Genomic DNA, 20075 nt, shown 5'->3' on the forward strand with positions numbered 1-20075 from the left:
ATATCAGAATATTGTGCAGTTTGACCAGCTGGCCAAATTTAATACACTCCTGGAAATTGAAATAACACCGTGAATTCATTGTCCCAGGAAGGGGAAACTTTATTGACACATTCCTGGGGTCAGATACATCACATGATCACACTGACAGAACCACAGGCACATAGACACAGGCAACAGAGCATGCACAATGTCGGCACTAGTACAGTGTATATCCACCTTTCGCAGCAATGCAGGCTGCTATTCTCCCATGGAGACGATCGTAGAGATGCTGGATGTAGTCCTGTGGAACGGCTTGCCATGCCATTTCCACCTGGCGCCTCAGTTGGACCAGCGTTCATGCTGGATGTGCAGACCGCGTGAGACGACGCTTCATCCAGTCCCAAACATGCTCAATGGGGGACAGATCCGGAGATCTTGCTGGCCAGGGTAGTTGACTTACACCTTCTAGAGCACGTTGGGTGGCACGGAATACATGCGGACGTGCATTGTCCTGTTGGAACAGCAAGTTCCCTTGCCGGTCTAGGAATGGTAGATCGATGGGTTCGATGACGGTTTGGATGTACCGTGCACTATTCAGTGTCCCCTCGACGATCACCAGTGGTGTACGGCCAGTGTAGGAGATCGCTCCCCACACCATGATGCCGGGTGTTGGCCCTGTGTGCCTCGGTCGTATGCAGTCCTGATTGTGGCGCTCACCTGCACAGCGCCAAACACGCATACGACCATCATTGGCACCAAGGCAGAAGCGACTCTCATCGCTGAAGACGACACGTCTCCATTCGTCCCTCCATTCACGCCTGGCGCGACACCACTGGAGGCGGGCTGCACGATGTTGGGGCGTGAGCGGAAGACGGCCTAAAGGTGTGCGGGACCGTAGCCCAGCTTCATGGAGATGGTTGCGAATGGTCCTCGCCGATACCCCAGGAGCAACAGTGTCCCTAATTTGCTGGGAAGTGGCGGTGCGGTCCCCTACGGCACTGCGTAGGATCCTACGGTCTTGGCGTGCATCCGTGCGTCGCTGCGGTCCGGTCCCAGGTCGACGGGCACGTGCACCTTCCGCCGACCACTGGCGACAACATCGATGTACTGTGGAGACCTCACGCCCCACGTGTTGACCAATTCGGCAGTACGTCCACCCGGCCTCCCGCATGCCCACTATACGCCCTCGCTCAAAGTCCGTCAACTGCACATACGGTTCACGTCCACACTGTCGCGGCATGCTACCAGTGTTAAAGACTGCAATGGAGCTCCGTATGCCACGGCAAACTGGCTGACACTGACGGCGGCAGTGCACAAATGCTGCGCAGCTAGCGCCATTCGACGGCCAACACCGCGGTTCCTGGTGTGTCCGCTGTGCCGTGCGTGTGATCATTGCTTGTACAGCCCTCTCGCAGTGTCCGGAGCAAGTATGGTGGGTCTGACACACCGGTGTCAATGTGTTCTTTTTTCCATTTCCAGGAGTGTATCTACAGTGAGGCCCCTTTCAAACTCTGTCACATGTTGATAATGTTATCTCACATGTCTATGGGGCATCTCTGTGTCCTTCACAGTGATCACTCAGTATGTGCTGCTGTTGATGCCACTTATATACACCCTTTCATGCCTGGAAACAACAATGAACATGAACAACATTAATGCAGTCTGGTGGCCACTCTACCTGTCATAGAGAGTAATTGTTTACAGGCCCTTTGGTGTTTTGTACATGTACAAAGCTACTTTGACATTCAACCGAGTGCTTCCCCTCCTCCCCTTTTTTTCAGGCAGTGTATACAGTATGGATGTTTCAAGGGATCCAATTGCAACTCTGCCTCTGGCTATTGGGTGGGAGGTAACCATTTTGTTGCAGGGACAGGGAAATATGCAGATGATGTTATAGCATTAGAAGAAAGATTCATTTAGGAAAAAGGCTTGGGTGTTACAGATTTTTGGCAAGTAAGTTTTTGTTGGTGTTTAAGGAGTGGATGTTGCATCGTTGTGATGCCAGAGCAAGAGAAATGCAATGCACGTAGGTTAAAATAGGATGGGTAAGTGGTTAAAAATGAAGTAGGCCTGATTTTGGGATTAGGCGGATGATATGTTGATGTGAAAAGGTACATCATACTAATAACATCTGCCCATTGAGAATGACACATTGAATTTGGCAAAGAAGTATTCATTGCAATCATATACCTTGTCTGATTCTGAAATGTATAGACTGCTACTTAGCATATAAAGGTCTCTTCAAAAAATTCCAGAACATTCATAATTTCGCATCAGTGGTGTGTCGGACTGAATTGCAGTTGGCATTGCTGCACATGCCTGTGTTTAATGTGTAACTGCTGGAATTTTCATTGCTGAAAGTCTGTTAATTACTTCAGAGCTGAATTGAGTAGAACTTCGTGTCGCAGAGTTTGCGAATTTTGAGATGGCAGAGTTAGAGGAGCAAGTCTGCATTAAATTTTGCGTGAAACTCAAGAAAACCTTTACAGAGACACACCAAAAGATGCAGGAAGCCTATGGCGATGATTGCTTAAGCTGTACTTGGTATTACAAATGGTTCACATGGTTTAATGATGACCAGACGGAAGTTAAAGATGACCCTCGTTCAGGATGCCCTTCAGTGTCTACCAATGACACTCATGTCTGGGATGTCAATGAAGACAGACTGACAGATTTCAGAAGAATGTAACATTTCAGTTGTATCATGTCATGAAATCCTGACATAGCATTTTGTAATTTATCGTGTTCATCCCACGGCTCATGAGTCAACATCAGAAAGACCTTTGCCTCACAAAGCAATCTATGAAGAGCTTTTGGATCGCACGAATGAGATGTTTCCTAAAGAAATCATTACTGGTGATGAGGGTGATGAGAGGTGGGTCTATGGTTATGATGTTGAGACGAGTATTCAATCTTCACAGTGGGTCGGAAGGGTTCTCTAAGACAAAAAAAAAGCTCATCAGGTCAGGCAGGTCAAATGTAAAAGCCATGCTGACAGTTTTCTTTTACTTTGAAGGATTAGTTCATCATGAATTTGTGCCACAGTCACAAACTGTTAATCGGTGGTACTATCAGGACGTGTTGTGACACCTGTGAGAAAATGTGAGAAGGAAACAGCCTGAAATGTGGTGAGCCAATACATGGGTCTTGCATTATGATAACACACTCACACATTCAATCCTGTTGGTGCATGACTATTGCACAAAAAACAAAATTACTGTGCTGCCTCATCCTTTGTACTCTCAAGATCTGGCCCCGCCAGACTTTTTTCCCTTCAAAGTTGAAAATCCTGTTGAAAGGATGAAGCTTTGCAACAATAGACAACATAAAACACAATTTGCAGGCGGCACTTTGCACGATCCAGCAAGAGGCATACGAAGACTGCTTAGGAAGTGCAAACAGCGTTGTGAGCAGTGTATCAATTATGGAGGAGAGTATTTCGAAGCAGACCATGCACAATAAGTAAAAGATAAGTGTAGAAAAATTGTGTGGACAAAGTTCTGGAATTTTGTGCACAGACCCCATAATGCACAATGAAAAGACCGCTATGCATTAAACTTTTGGCCAAATCACCTTTTTCTGAGGTAAAACACACACACACACACACACACACACACACACACACACACACACACACAACTGTCTCTGGCTACTGTGGTCAGACAAACTGTGCCTCACTGGAGCAGTAATATGATGTGGGGGGTGGGGGTAAACAGGTGGCATGCATGGGGGGAGAGAGGGACAGCAGGGTAGGGGTGTGGGAAGATGAAGTGTTTCCTGTGGGACCATTCAGGGACGGGATGGGGACAGGGTAAGAGGGCTGCTAGATGCAACTGAGATGTTTGCGCGGAGGCGGGGAGAGGAGGGAAGTAGAAAAAGACCGAAATAGAGCTGGGGAAAAAGACTAGTACATGTGTTGGCTGAATAGACGGATGTGTAGTGCTCAAGTTGGAATGAGGAAGGGTATAGGTAGGTTGAGGACAGCACAGATATCAGTAGTCATACTAGATCTCTTGTATAGAAAGAGACTAGGATCTCCACATTACAGGTTACATGGAGTTGGTAAAAGTGATAAAAGTTCATTGCGGATAACACTGCTCAAGTTCAGCACTGAGGCTCAGACTTTTTCCAAGCACATGGAGGTGTTGCCACAGGTTGTCGAAGGGCATTCTGCAATTCTTGAGTTTGATTTCCTAACTAAACATCATGCTAAAATCGATCTTTTGCAGCATATACAGGATGACACAGAATAACGGGAATGTTTGAAATGAGTAGTGCCAGCACTGTGGGTTTGTGATAGTTAGCGAGTAAACAGTCCGCCATTTCAGTAATTACGGATCTGTGGAATGGACAACAGTGTGCATTAGCCATAAAAATGTTTTATAAAAACAATGGTAGTTTGGTAGTGGCGCAGAGGGAGTTTTGACATTTTTGTAATTTAGGAAATCATGATTAATTTCCGTCAAAACACACAATAAAATGTTGGATTAGTAACTTCGAAGAAACCAACAGGATGATCAAGAAGTGTGCATTCTCCAGCGAACACTGATGTTGTACGTAAGTCTGTCTGATGGAGCCCATGGCGTTCAATCCGTAAGCAAGCAGCAGTAGTTGGAATGTCCCAGGAGAGTGTTTGCAGAATTCTTCATCTTGATTTAAAATTTCATCCATACAAACTACAGATGGTGCAACAATTGAAGGACAATGATTACCAGTTATGATTATGATTCTGCCAACAAATGATGACAAAAATAAACAATGATGATGAATTTCTAAACAAGTTGTAGATGTTAGATGAGGCACATTTTCATCTCACAGGTTATGTGAATAACCAGAACTACTGTTACTGGGCAAACACAAATCCCAATGATGTTCATGAGCACCCTTTACACACTAGTAAACAGACAATATGGTGTAGTGTTTCATCATATGGGATTATCGGACCATATTTTTTTGCAAATGAACAGGAAAACACAATAACTGTCAATGCCAGTCGTTACGTGGTGATGTTACGAACTTTCATTACACCTGCACTGAACAACTTTCCAAATGTTCAAGAAGCCTGGTTTCAACAGGACGGAAGGACATCACACACTGCACAGCAATCAATGGCATATGTGTGAGAATTGTTTGGAAACTGTGTGATCTCATGATTCGGTAACATTCCCTGGCTCCATAGATCGCTAGATTTATCTGTTTGTGACTTTTTCTTGGGAGGGGGGATACCTCAAGAGCAACATCTACATGACTCGACCAAGAACCCTGGACGAGTTAAAACAGAGAACTGAGGATGCAAGTCATAGTATCCCAGCTGACATGTTGCGGCGGTCAATGAGGAATCTTAGAAGCAGATTTCACAAATGTATTTGTACAGGACAACACCATCTAAAGGACGTTATTTTTAAAAAAATAATAAATGCCATCAGTGTTTCGTAAATGGCAAAGTTGTAAGGTTTCAATTACTATGAATTCAAGTTCTTTCCTTCATCACTTCTAGTTTTATTGGATTGTGGAAATGTTCCCTTTTTTCTGTTTCACCCTGTAGCCGAGGTTGGAGAGACTTTGCTTGCACTGGGCGATATCACTGCAAGTAAGGTATTGTCGAAAGGTCCACTGAACCGGAAGTTGTTACTGTCTTCACTGCTAAAGATGAGTTCCTTTGATAACATACTGTCAGGTACTGGGAAATTATTCTGGTGTTCTGTAGGTATGGACTTATTGCAGGAGATGTTACGTGTGGCTGAGCCACTTGAACATAACGAACAGCTGGTCGCAAAGCAATGTTTTGTCCACAGAAGTGTGGCATGCACAATTAATGTGAAAGGTGAATGTATGGTTCTGGTTAGCATAGTTATTTCAGAATGGACAGTGTAGGTCTACCAAAGGGCTTACTGATTGCCACATTGGGTATTTTGGATGAAGAACACAGAAATGTAATCTCTATGATGTAATGACTAAGGCCACAAGCACACTGTCGACAGTTCATTACTAGATGAAGTGTGTCATTTACAGGGCAGTGACCTGAGAGTTACAGAAGTGTTACTGAGAATGCAACTAAGAGCACTATTGCTAGCATCATACGAAAGGATGAATTCCTTGTTGAAGTTGGGGAGAATCAGTCCCAGGTCTCTGGTCACTTTTTTTTTTCTTTTTTTAAACGCCTGAAAGGCACACTTACATTCCAGTGATCATTCAAATTTAACACCTTTTTTCAGCAAATGATTTAGTGGTTGAGCAATTTGAACGAAGTTTTAACTAATTTTCAGAAATAATTACAGAGACCCACAAAAGATTGTAACTGTTTTGCTGTTTAAGGAGTCAAAAATTCAGAAACTACTGACATCAAACAGGAACTGGTTTGTACACCCTCTTCACTAATAACATGGCCCAAGTACTTTAGATGTACTTGACATGAATCTGTGCAAATTACCTTTTTCAATATTTAGCATTATAAGTGCTGCCTGTAGTCGACTGAATGCTTCTTTCAACCATACTGCATGTTCTCCAATATCTTCCAAAAAACTATAATGTCATCAAAATATACCATCAATTAAGTATTTGTTTAATGCACAGTGTCCAATACCCGATCCTGTTTACCCAACATAATATACTGACAGGTAATAATGTTCTGGTTTATAGTAACCCATATTGTATGCCACCATCAACAGCTGGTAAAAGACATCATAGAACATAGCATAGTCACTGGCAGGCACCTGTGGTCTTGGTCTTGGAAAAAGATCTACGGACATCTCCAAAAATATCACTTTTGTTGTGGCTATAGGTACTCGAATGCTCAAACCATCACTGACGCCTATCTGATACGTAATATTGTGCAGATGTTTGATGGTGTAAGTAGATTCAAATACATCTCCTCACTGGATCTGCAGACTGGTTACCACTAGATGGAGGTAGTCCCAGAGCACAGACCTAAAACAGCTTCTCCATCTCATGCGGACATTTTCAACATTGCAGGATGCCACTTAGGTATAGAAAAGCACCAGCCACATTCTGAAGACTGTAGGATGGAATTTGCATGGCCTAAAACCTAAAGAATGCATGGTATATCTGGATGATATTATAGTTTTTCATAAGATATTGAATAATATGCTAAATGGTTGAAAGAAGAAGTTCGACTATGAAGTCATTCATACACTGGAGCCACAGGGTTGCAAAGTTACAAGCTATTGGTAAAAGTGGGAGTGAATGAAAAAGAGCACAGTAGATGACACAGACCGTCAAGGATTTAGGTCTCAGCCACAAATTATAATGCACGAGGGCTTACTATGCAAGTCGACAAAATGAGGATCATGTGTAGTGGTTCCCCTGCCACTGAGAAACAAAGTATTACAGCAGGCAGCACTTAAAATGCTAAATTTTGAAAATTGTCATTTGCAAAGATTCATGTCTAGTACTTGGGCCATATTATTAGTGAGGAGGATGTACAAACCAGTCCCTGTTTGGTGTCAGAAATTCCTGAATTTTCGACTCCTCAAAAAACAAAACAGTTACAATCTTTTGTGGGTCTTTGTAATTATTTCTGAAAATTAGTTAAATGTGAGTGTGCCTTTCAGCTGGTGAGAAAAAAAAAGAAAAACATTGACCTGGTAGCAGTTCTCCCCAATTTCAACATGGAAGTCATCCTTTCCTGTGATGTTAGCAATTGCGCTCTTGGTCAGAATATAGATTGTAAGGAGCATCCTGTAGCATACACTTCGTGACGCTGCCCAGTGTGGAACACAATTACTATACCACTGAAAAGGAAATTTTAACAGTGTTCTATGGGATCACTTACTTTCAGTGTTACCTGTATGGGCAGAAATTACTATGAAGTCATTCATACACTGGAGCCACAGGGTTGCAAAGTTACAAGCTATTGGTAAAAGTGGGAGTGAATGAAAAAGAGCACAGTAGATGACACAGACCGTCAAGGATTTAGGTCTCAGCCACAAATTATAATGCACGAGGGCTTACTATGCAAGTCGACAAAATGAGGATCATGTGTAGTGGTTCCCCTGCCACTGAGAAACAAAGTATTACAGCAGGTATATGAGCAAATGTTGAAAAGGCGAGGCGGGGGTAGCTGAAAAATTTTGGTGGCAGACAATAAAATGTGATGTGGATCAGTATGTATGAAACTGTGTACCATGCAAGCAATGGGTCATTCTTAGCCATAAAAAAATTCTTCTTCAAAAGTTGCCAGAGGCATCCAAGTCTTTTTAAGTAAGAGGGTTGGATATTTTAGGTCCATTTAACAGAGCACCAGCTGGTGATAAGTGTATGTTGATGATCATTTATCACTTTTCGCAATTTATATCTATGACAACAATTCCTGACTATCAGGTTGCTTTGGCATTAGTGGATAATTGACTTTATTGACTCATCGAGGTACGGATTTCTTTGTCTGATTTGATGAAACACTTGTGCTATAATATTTTCTTTGCATTCGCAAGTTATGGACAAATACCTTCATCAGCAAGAAAATGGGTGAACAGAATGCATTCATAGGACAATTTCGAAGATATGAGTAATAACTCATCATGTTAACATGCAGACTGGGACACATCTCCAATTTGTGGTTGGCACTTGAAATTCCAAGGTCCATACTAACACTGGTCTCTCTCCATATGAGGTGGTCTATGGAAGGAAAAGGCAATCTCCCTAAGACATATTAGAACTTATGTTAGGTTTTGATGTCAAGTCGAAAAAGGAGTTCATGAAAATGGTGTGTGAAGTTTGACAGAGCATCAGATGAGCAAATATGAAAGCTCTAGAAAGACAAGAACATTTGGGACAGTGTGTGTGTTAACTTCCATTACTCAGCATCAGCCAGTGAATGTTGCTTACTAATTTTTACACACTAAGAGGGAAAAGCAAGAAATGTCTAACGAAATACAATGGTCAATGTCAAGTCATAGAAATGACTTTCCTGCTTAATGTTAAGATCCAGTTAGCAACTAATGCTTCTGTTGTACATATAAGTAGAATAAAACTGTTTGATGGTGCAGTCAACGCCTTTCCACAAATTCCAGTACCAATGCCATTGCAGAGTAGACAACCAAGGGAGGTTAGCAGGAATGTGCCACCAACACTTTACTGCACACAAGGCATCCTGCATACTGAGATCATGAAACTAGCTGTACATAAAAGTGTATTGCTGCACTGTATGTTCCTTATTGTATTAATTTTGTGTTTTCTACTGTTACACATGTATTACGTGTTAGGGATTAGCAGGTAATTTGTTAAAACCACTTATTTGTGTAGGCACTCATTTTTGAGGAGACAGGGAATTGGTGGAAATTCCTTTCCCTCAGGTGGCATAATGGCATTAAACTCAAAGAATAATTGTAGTTCTGATGCTACTGCTTTTCATCAAAGGAGTAGTAGGAGGTGCAGTCCTGAACTAGCCATTGAACTCCAGAGTATTGTTTTCCAAGCAACTAGACCTTTGCACCAGATTCTCATAGAATAGCGATGACATAACTAAGCAGTAGCAACAGAATTGTACCAATACCGGTAATTAAATTATAGCAGATAGAATGAGTTAGATCTTGACTGTATTGGGGAGTAAAACCTAGATTTAAGTGGAAAGAAGTAATGTAACTCACTCTCATCAGATATTAAGTGGGACTGCATGATATAAACTGGTGTCAATGTCATCTATGTAAGTTGCAGTTGTTCTGGGTACACCAGAGTAAAATTATGGATGATTTTCTTGAAGGAGGGAGGACTGTTGTACAGTAAATTCAATTCCCAGGTGCAACAAAATGTGGACCATTGGTAGCAGTTCCACTGTCGCTGAGAAACAAGGTATTACAACAGGCACATGACTATGTTATTGTTTGGTGCGGGCACTATAGAATCAGGTCCAGCTCATATTGTGTGCCACAACTGGTATCTGGAGCACAAAATCAGTGCTATGTTGGAAAAGGCACAGCACCACTCATAGTACATTGTTACACAGAGACGAGCCATAATCAAGAAGCCCAAACAAGGCAGAATGACAGCAATTAAAGCATCAACTTTGTGTGCCTTGCAGAGACAGAACATGCAAAGGCAAGGGGGAAAAGTCAACGACTGAGCCTTCACGGTTGGGACAAGTCCACTGAAACCTCCAAATAGTGAGTGCAAATGACTGCATCATCTGCCGTGATGATGTTATGTCCAGCTCCAATACAACCATTTCTGAAGCTTCAGACTCAGTGTCTGCTCATCCCATTTTTTTTTTTTTTTTTTCCCTGATTCTGGCGGTATGATAGTCTCACTAGTTACAGAATAACATGACTGGCGAATCATGATGTGCAGCCTACGGCAGAGAGAAGACTTCACCTCTGACACCACAGTCAGTCGGCTGTAGTGGGACTTTGCTGTTGCAAGCAGCTACTGCTGTTCAGTCGCTGCTGTAATCGAAGAAGATGAGCATTAGCCTGGGCCTTCCCCTGGCAAATAAGCATTGTGAGTGAGTGCAAACTTCTGCCTCCAAACTGTTGGGCATGACACCTGAGTATCGCCTCCATGGCTGTACACTGTGTCGTCTGGGTCCTGGGTTTCTGCTTTCACAACACCTGCCATCCATGATATGTTGTTGGCACTCACTTAAGAGTACTTCCCTCTTAGAGAGTCCTGAGCCGAATTGCACAAGCAGCCTGGAAGCCACAGTAGACTTGTGCCTGCTGACTCCTATCTGGGCTGTCTGTACGACAGCACTTTTGGGCCCACATAACAGATGAAGCCAATTCAGCACTGTGCCTGCATCCCTCGTAGCATGGAAGTGTGTGAATCAGTGTGCCTTCGGCAACACTGGAGAAGACATTCTGTACTGTAAAAATCATGAGTAATAAACATGATCCCAAATAATGCTGTTTCACTGAGGTGGTAGGGTGTATAACATCTGTCCTCACCAGCTCCAGAGCTCGGCCTCCTACACCAGTAGTGTCACTACATCACCTGCTCAACTTCCATGCTCACTAAAAACCCTGAAATGAGGGGTGACCACTACAGTACAACAGTCCCTCTGGTTGATAACTTGGCTTCAGAGCTGTCAATAGGTTGCCCAGAAATGCTAGCACATCCTATCCTGCTTTACTCAAGAATGGAGCAACTGGAGTAGTGGCCCTAGTATCTAGGATGGGTACTAGTAAAATAGGCGAGGCCCTGTCCTCTTTCAATGCATCTGTCTATACAAGTCCCTGTTATCTTCCTTAATTTGAGCCACTTGCTCTGGCAAAGACTGAACCACCTCTGTAATGGTAACCCTTTCTCCCATAGTTTGCTCATTGTAAAGCCTGTGTCTACAACAGTAGTACAAATGCATGGAAATACTTAACGCTAATATAAATGCTATAACTTTACAAACCCTACTTAATCCTTATGGCTGAGTGCCAACCAAGCACTCTCTTTGCATTCTCTGGCATAATGACCAGGCCTATAACACTTAAAACAGATCTGTGGATACGAATGAGCACACAAGGCATTGTGCCTCAGGAAATTAACACTATTCACATCTAAGTGGGTATAGACCAGTATATGTTTCTTTTGTGTTACATCTACATTCATTCAAATCAATCCCTGAGTCCTCTTTCTTGAATCACAAGAGTAAAAAAGAATATGCTGAACAACACTGAACTGCAACATGACTCGCTATCATTGGCTGCTTCTGAAACCATTTGAACAGGGTTGCGGCTTTGGACATTCGTTTTCTGGGATAGTGATGATTGATGGAAATAATGTGTTTGAAGGGACTAAACTACTAGCTCATCAGTTCCATGGGATAGCTGATTCAGGATGCGGTGCTGCATGTAGGGTGCATACTATCAGTTTCTCAGTGGCTGGGAAATCAGAAATTCTCAGTTAGCTCACACAAATACACAATGGTTGCAGGAAGTGACTCAAAGGCAGGGAGCCATGGCTACCTCAGCAAAACTCAAGGTAGTATGCTCTGCTTACAGCAGGTGAGGACGCAAACGTGACTGTGTGCTGCCTCAGTGAAGAAAAGTGGCATGCTCTGTCAAGACTTGCATAAGGTGCCTGACAACCCACAGGCCCCCTGGAGATGCCCCAAGGTGAGTTGGAGCCACCTAGAAGGCAGCTGGATGGCACTGATTTAAGCTGTGGCAACATCACGTCCAGCAGCAGCCTGTAGACCAGCAGCTAGATGTGGACGAGGCTGGATGACCTGCATTTGGCCATCTGCTGGTGTGGAGTAACACTCTGTGTCTGTTTGTTGATTATTCCGCTGCTAGTACAGTAACATAGTCAGTTTGCATGGTTTGTACGAGAAAAAAAGCTGAGAAATGTTTTGTAATTCACCCAGCCTGAGAAAGTTCACACAATATCCAAAGTGGCTTCATATTCTTATCTAGGGATTCCAATGCATTGTACGTGAAAGAAAATTCAGGTTCCATTGTGGACTTACCTTCCTGGAAACCAAACCATCTTTCACTGACGTCAAAATCTGAGGTGCTTCACAATTCTGGTATGCAATATTTTCTCAAGGATTTTTGCAAATGTGGTGAAGAGGTGTTAAAAAAATAGTGGGTGACTTGTATCGTCTCTCGATTTTTTCTAGAAAGACTTTACTGTAGCAAGGTTCATGTCATGTGGAAAAAGACCCCATGTAACGTAACACTTATGTAGGCCAGCTATCAGCTGCCTTGAACTGGTACAAGGTGAGGTGAATTTGGTTGTGAAGCAGAATGGTAGCAGACAGCCCCACAGCCGGGGATGCTCCGCGACCGCTCCATATGAGTCCAATTGCAGAGGTGACAGTGAAGGGCTGGACGTAGGTAAATCTCAATATGGAGAATTTGGACAGAGGTCAGTTGCTCAGAAGAAGAAACGATTCATCAGCAATGGCACAGTGTCAGATAGGCTCAAATATGGCTTCTCACAGTCCTTAGAAATTCGACAATAAATCACAGTCACATAATAAAGCAACTCTGAATACATCTGTGATCTCTTAAAAATGAGGTGCATCCACTGACACAACAATATTCTCATCACCTTTAAAACTACAAAAGTTCATGTTTTACACTGACTAAAACATTTTCACAATGAACCTCCGAATTAACAACTTTTAAACACTTCAGGCAATTGCAACAATCGGTACCTTAAATAAAATCATTGAACTACAGCTATCATCCCTGAAAGTTCAATATCTTTATCTACTTTAATTTCTGATTTATTAGGTTTTTTGTATGTTTTTATTATGCAAATATTTGTCAGAACATTGCATTATCCACAATAACACAGCTAATGAATGTAGCATGAATACTTCATATCTTCTCATACTGTATCTATTAATGAATACATTACAATTTTTTCCAGATATTTATTTAACTATAGATTACAATTGCTAATACAGAATCACAGTGATTTAAGAAGTGGTCAATGACGTGTTAGCTGTTACACTATTGAAAACAGAATCAAAAAGTACTTCTATCAAGCAGGTGTAAATAATTGTTTAAACAATATTTAATGACAATTTGCTGTCATTTAATGTGAGCACACTTGACCAAGACACTAGCTTATTTATTTATGAACAAACCCTTATTTGTAATTATTGTAAATGATCTGAGTGTGACCAAATGTTTATAATATTTCTTTATTTAAATTATGTTTTAATATATTAGTTTCTTGTGGGAAGAGATCAAGTTGAGTCAGATCATGTCTTTAGTACTTAAGAATGATGCATTTTTGGTGGGTATGGTCTTAGCCAATGGAGAAGCAGGCAGGGGTAGAACACCATGGGAGTCAAGTGGAGACAGACTTGTTTTGGGTCTTGTACTCTATGAAGCAATTCTGGACTTTTACGTTTCTTCCTGAAGAAACAAGACCTGCTAGTGATATATTGTTTTCTTTTGGTTGAGTGGGTGATAGATTCTGGGCAGCGAACAGCTGCTATGATACTTCAACTTTTGCACACACTTTCACATTTGTTTTGGAAGAAGGCACACTTGCCAGAGGTGAAGTGAGTTATTCAGTTTGGTAGGCAATTGATTCTGGACAGTGAACAGCCACTACAGTTCTCTAACTTTTTCCGATTGGATTACGGAATAAACACTTTTAACACTTTTACATTTTTTTCTGGAAGAAGGCAAATTTTCCTACGGCAAAGTGAGTTATTCGATTGTGTAGGTGATTGATTCTTGACGGTGAAGGACCGTTACTATTCTCCAACTTTTTCCCATTGCACTACGGAATTGAGAATAGAGTGAGTATGAGTTTGTACTCGTTACCTCATGTGTGTTAATTTGTTAATCACCATGCTGAAGTCTCACCCATTTTGAGCTGGTGAATATTTCTTGTATTGGGATCGCAAAATGAACTTAGTTTTCATGCATTTTGGATGTCTATTTAGCTTCGGGATTATGCTACCATTCTCGTAATGCTCTCAATGCAATTTTGCTGCATTTTATATGGTTATTTTCTGTCTGTATTTTAATGGATATCACAGACACTTTTTGTTTAGTTGAGGTATACTTTCATGAATGAATATTATTCATCATTTTTCTCTGTTATCTACATCAATTACAAACATTAGAATATAACTTTTTTAAATTAAATTATTCATTTATTTTTTATTTTATGTTTCTGTGTATTTTCTTAATTCACAGTTCTGGCCAATGCATACACCTATTTGACAGGAGCATCACAGCTTCAGATTATTATTTGCAGCAAGTCAGCTGCTGGGCATGAAATAAGGGATGTGCAGCTCGATCCTATGACATTATCAAGTTATTATTTTTTAAACAGAGTTGTGCATAGTCCAGTTACTTGAAGTATGAGCATCATACACTCATTCGACCTATACTTGAGTAATGCTCATCAGTGTGGGATCCGTACCAGATCGGGTTGACGGAGGAGATAGAGAAGATATAAAGAAGAGCGGCGTGTTTCGTCACAGGGTTATTTGGTAACCGTGATAGCGTTACGGAGATGTTTAGCAAACTCAAGTGGCAGACTCTGCAAGAGAGGCGCTCTGCATCGCGGTGTAGCTTGCTCACCAGGTTTCGAGAGGGTGCGTTTCTGGATGAGGTATCGAATATATTGCTTCCCCCTACTTATACCTCCCGAGGAGATCACGAATGTAAAATTAGAGAGATTCGAACGCGTACGGAGGCTTTCAGACAGTCGTTCTTCCCGCGAACCATATGCGACTGGAACAGAAAAGGGAGGTAATGACCGTGGCACGTAAAGTGCCCTCCACCACACACCGTTGGGTGGCTTGCGGAGTATAAATGTAGATGTAGATCAGGAAATTAATAGGAGTCTTCTCAGGCTTCCGGCTGTGTCAAAGGGTTAAAATCTCATGAGCTCTTGACTGAGCTCTCCTCAGCTATTGTCAAGATGTAAATGACTGGAATGTAACTGTGGCCTCACTATTACATAGCCGTGCTGCTAGCTGTGATGTGATTTAGTGCTCTCTTCCTTGAGAAATCTGGTATTATTTTCATCCTGCTCTGTTGTGCCGACTTCAACCTCACAATGGCTGGATTCCAGGCTGTATTGAGCTGCAAACCACCGTTCTTGTTGATGGTGTTTTCAGATATTTTTATTTCTACCGCTTCTTTTATGACACTATCCCAAAATCCCTCCATTCTCATAATGACAGAAATTTCATCCAATAGAATTTGGTGTTGATTTTCTAAACTGTGTTCTGCCACAGTTGATTTTTTCCAGACAGTGTAGGCCATAAGCACCTCTCGTGTTCCATCTGGTGTTGCTCCAAGTGCATACTGTTTGGTCAACATATTAGCAACCACATTGACATTGAATTTTGTACACACCAGGTGTTCTAAGATCTAGTTCGTTCTTCACAGATCTCATAATCTGTTGTATTTTTGCTGGGGTCTGAACACTGATGAGATGTTTTGTCTCTTTAGGAGCCAGCTAATCCTTCCCGACACTGTGCTACAGAAAGGCAGGTATCTCTCTGATACCGGGAGGTGATTGCAGCCATTTTCCCAGAAAACTTAGGAGGTGGCTTAGTTCTAGTGGCAGATTTTCAGTGACAGACGAATTTAGCATGGTGGACAAAGGTGTTCAGAATGCCACTTTTTGTGCTGGATGGTGGTGGCTAAGAGCTTGCAGATACCGATCTGTGAGCGCAGGTTTCCTGTGCACATTGTGTGGTGAACAAGGATATCAAGGAAGGTCAATTCATCATCTATCTCTACTTCCATCATAAACCTAATGTGGCTGTGAATGCCTTTCAGGTGTTCTAATAGGTCTTCCCATTTTTCACATCCATGGGACCAGATATTAAAAGTGTCATTGACGTAACGATAAAAGCAACTTGGCTTATCTGGAGCTGTGTCCCAAGTGACGTCTATGGATTTCTCCATAAAATGGTGGACTATAGATGGAGCTAACAGACTTTCCATCGGACACCATTAAACTGATGGAAATACTGGCTGTCATATATGAAATATGATGATTTCAACATGTGCTTAAACAATCCCACAATTGTGCAATTGAGTAACTGGGAGGGGAGACCTATGCAATCTTTGACAGGGAGTGTAAATAAGGAGACAACTTCAAAGCTGACCAATATATCATCTTGACCAAGATGCAGATGTTTAATTTGGTTGATAAAATCACCAATGTTCTTGATTGAAGCACACATCATGCTTTGCCAGTCTGTAAATTGGTGACCCAATAGTGTTCAAAACGGGACAAATACAACCTGTTTTCTGGATCTTTGGTAGCCCAAACAAAGGCAGTCTCTGCATCTGAGGATAAATTAGCAGATGGTTTGCTCGTGTGGACTGCCAGTTTGAGAGCTATAACTCAGCTGAAAACTATTAGGTAATGTCACACCTGATATACAAAACCATTAAATGTGTGTGCCAAAACTTTACATAATTAATCTGAGCATACTTGTAGAAGTTTGTTGTAAATATTTTCTACATTTGATGATCCTTTGCTTTCTAAAGAGGCAATGATTTTAATCATTTCATTTCTAGTTCTGGGAGGATACACTTATATCCCTTATAGGATTAGGAAAATGGTGTTTCAGTATCTGAATGGCACTTTCTAAGGAGCCATTGTAGCTTATTTGCTCAGCAATAATTAAGAAATTGTCAGTGAAGAGTTTTGCATTTATCTCTTGGTTGCTTATACAATTATCAATATATAAGATGATGTCTTCAGTTTTGTTGGCACAGTGGGCACCTGTTTCACTCCTAATTATGTCACACACTGTTCTGATTTCATTAGAAGATTGGTTGATATTGAAGTTAAGATATAAACTTTTTGGCTGTTAGAGTACCTGAAGCAAGACTAAATAGGAAATTGTTGGAAGCAGACTGCAGATTAATGACAATAATAGATAGATAGGAGCCCAAATTTAATATTCATGAGCTAGTCATTGCACAAACTCATGGAAAGAGCTCAAAGTATAAGGAACTTGGTAAATTTTTTCACCAGTATGTAGGGCTGAGGGATGAGGAGCACACCAATATCGAAACCTAATATTGCTCCCATGGTGCTCACCAGCAACTAAGATGTCACAGTGCACTGAAGATCTATTGGTCGATTGGCTCACTACAGTGACAGTCAAGAGAATGGAACCCCGTATCCATTGCCATCATTAACACTGTTTGTACATCACACCTTAAACACACTTTGCAGCACTTTAAGTACCAGCATGCATCATGTATCAAGTGTGAGATGATGAGATTGTAGGAAAGTTCATTTTACATTTTTAAAGGTAATTAAGACACTTCACACCTTGTTCAAGTGCATCAGCCTTTGATTTGTGAAACAATAATTTGAGGAGGAGAGCTGACAACTCTTAGAAGACTTAAACATGCTGAGTCATCAAAAAGCATTTGATGACATCATGACACCCAATTAACTGTCCATCCGAATGACTGGACACTGTCACAAAAGTGGCCAAGGACAGTGTTTATCTCCTACAGGAGGAACAGGATGCTGAGCACAACACACACTATGTGGATTCTTCTCCGTAACAACAGCTTCTCTCACTTTTGTAGTGGGAGATGACTTGCAGTACACCTTTCAATCTTGCAATCCTCCCAGCCAAGATCTCTGCTAGCCCCCTGCTCTACAAGCACCTCCACATCCAAATCCACATATACCCCAGGATCTTAACTTCGTTCATCCTGTAGCCACAAGCTCTACCCCAGTCTTCCTCTGTTCAGCTCCCCCTCACAGTCAACTCCTTAAAGTCATCTCGCATTGCCTGTGCTCACCAATGTTGATGCCTGTGCTTGTTCTGCATTCCTTTCCTATGCACCTGCTGCCTCTCCTTTGCAGCCATTTGCCAACCTTCCTCAACCCTCCCTCCCACTCCCTGTCTCCTTTCTCCCATCACCCACATCACACCATACAACCCCTCATTCCAGTCGAGCTGGTGTCATGGCCTCATGTAGTCTGCTGACACTACTTAGTCGTTTGTGCATGTTTTCTCTAAGTTCTTGGTCTTGTCTGTGTATCTCAAAACTCAACACCTCTATTATTCTTTATGCCTTAATTTATACACAGCCAATGAAATTTCATTGCCATAATTTTTAAAACATACTGGCATCACTACACACCAACGCCTCACTCCATTCTTTGGAAGGCTTTGTCTTTTATTAAGAAGGCAGTCATACATACCCTAATTATTACTTAAGTGTGCTTCACATTATTAGCTGATCATACAATAATCCAGAATTTTCAACTAAAATCTACGGACTTCATTTTTTAAAAAAAAAAAAAAAAAAAAAAAAAAAAAAAAAAAAAAAAAAAAAGTACATCAGTATTTGCTAACTACTAGTGAATAACATTTTCAAGAGTATGGCATGGAAGACTGTTACTGTCTTCAGACAAAACATTAATTAAATGGGCAGCACATCTTTCAAGGAAGTGTACACTAGTACTTTGTGTATCAATTCAGCGTTGATCTTCCACTTGTGATGTAATAATATTTTGAGGCATTATTATTATTGTATTTTTCCCAAGGGTTATTATTCTTTCAATATATGGTGATAACGGCATTGTAAGAATACCTTTCACAAGTAATACTTTTAGAAACTGAAATACGTCATTTGACCGAATGGTAAACGTAGTTCGATACATTTGCCTGTTCTTCACAATGGGCCCCACCTCCTGTAAAGAAATCAATAAAACAAAAATTATTCAATTGACAAGTGCACTTCACTAATGTGAAGATTTCTTAAAAAAACCTTCCCAGTTAAAAATGTATGGAATAACACTATATAGTTCTGCATTTTTTTTAAAAAATCTAGGCTTTAAGTATTCCTACTACAATAAGTGAGTATTTTTGTTTACAACACACTATTATCTGTGCGATTCACATTTTATCACTTGCACCAAAGCACTGATATGCCCTGATCTACTGGAGTATGCAGAACAAAGCTCTGGATTATACTCACATTTTGACTCTCCAGAAAATATGGTCATCAGAAAGAAGGGAATGAGAATTGAAACAGAAATAATTGTATGATTATTTCCCAAATGTGAACAGGAAGCAAATGATAAGAATTACACTGTGTTTTAAGGACTATTTTGTAAATAAAATTCTCATTTCTGGTTGGTAATACTGAAATAATGCAGTACGTTTTTAAGTGTGACTTTAGCATGTTTTGTAAATACAGTAAAATGCAGTTTTTGTTAAAAACTGTGTATTTTGGATTATATGTTTTTCAATTATTCACACTGTCTTGGGTCCAAATTATCCTGGATAAATAGGAGCTTGTTGCACATGCTAAATAATGGAATGAAGGAAGAGAAACACTCAACATATTTACAAAGTTTCATCACAGACAAGCTTGGGAACTACAGGAGTGTTATCAAATACATTAGGGCCACCCAGTAAACAAGAGCGCTTTCATATGATTATCTCAATTGTAAAGTGGCAGGGCAAAATGATGGTCCAGCTCTACTTTGGGAGAATGAAAAGATGGCAGTGTATTATCAGAGAGGAACAAAATATTTAATCACCATTTTCTACTACTACTACTACTACTACTACTACATGCCATGCTTAATAAAGTTAAATGATGCAAATAAGCAACCAGAACCTTTGCAAGCTGATTTTCTATGACAGTTGCTGTAACTCACATGAAGCT

The 20075-nt window shown here is 41.1% G+C and overlaps 1 protein-coding gene across 3 annotated transcripts in view; it reads right to left on the reverse strand.

Annotated features, from left to right (window-relative positions):
* The window catches only part of LOC124721145, a 252961-nt gene that overhangs the window by 13306 nt on the left and 219580 nt on the right, over positions 1-20075 (reverse strand). The window contains exon 8 of one of the 3 annotated variants that reach the window (XM_047245964.1): positions 18993-19092. The exons of 1 other annotated variant lie outside the window; for it this stretch is intronic. In XM_047245964.1, coding sequence (XP_047101920.1) covers positions 18993-19092 — 100 coding nt within the window. Of the gene's footprint in view, positions 1-18754; positions 19093-20075 lie in introns of those variants that run through there. One more of the 3 variants, XM_047245963.1, reaches the window with a different exon arrangement.

This window comes from Schistocerca piceifrons, chromosome X (assembly GCF_021461385.2).
Source record: "Schistocerca piceifrons isolate TAMUIC-IGC-003096 chromosome X, iqSchPice1.1, whole genome shotgun sequence".
Classification (NCBI taxonomy): Eukaryota; Metazoa; Arthropoda; class Insecta; order Orthoptera; family Acrididae; genus Schistocerca; species Schistocerca piceifrons.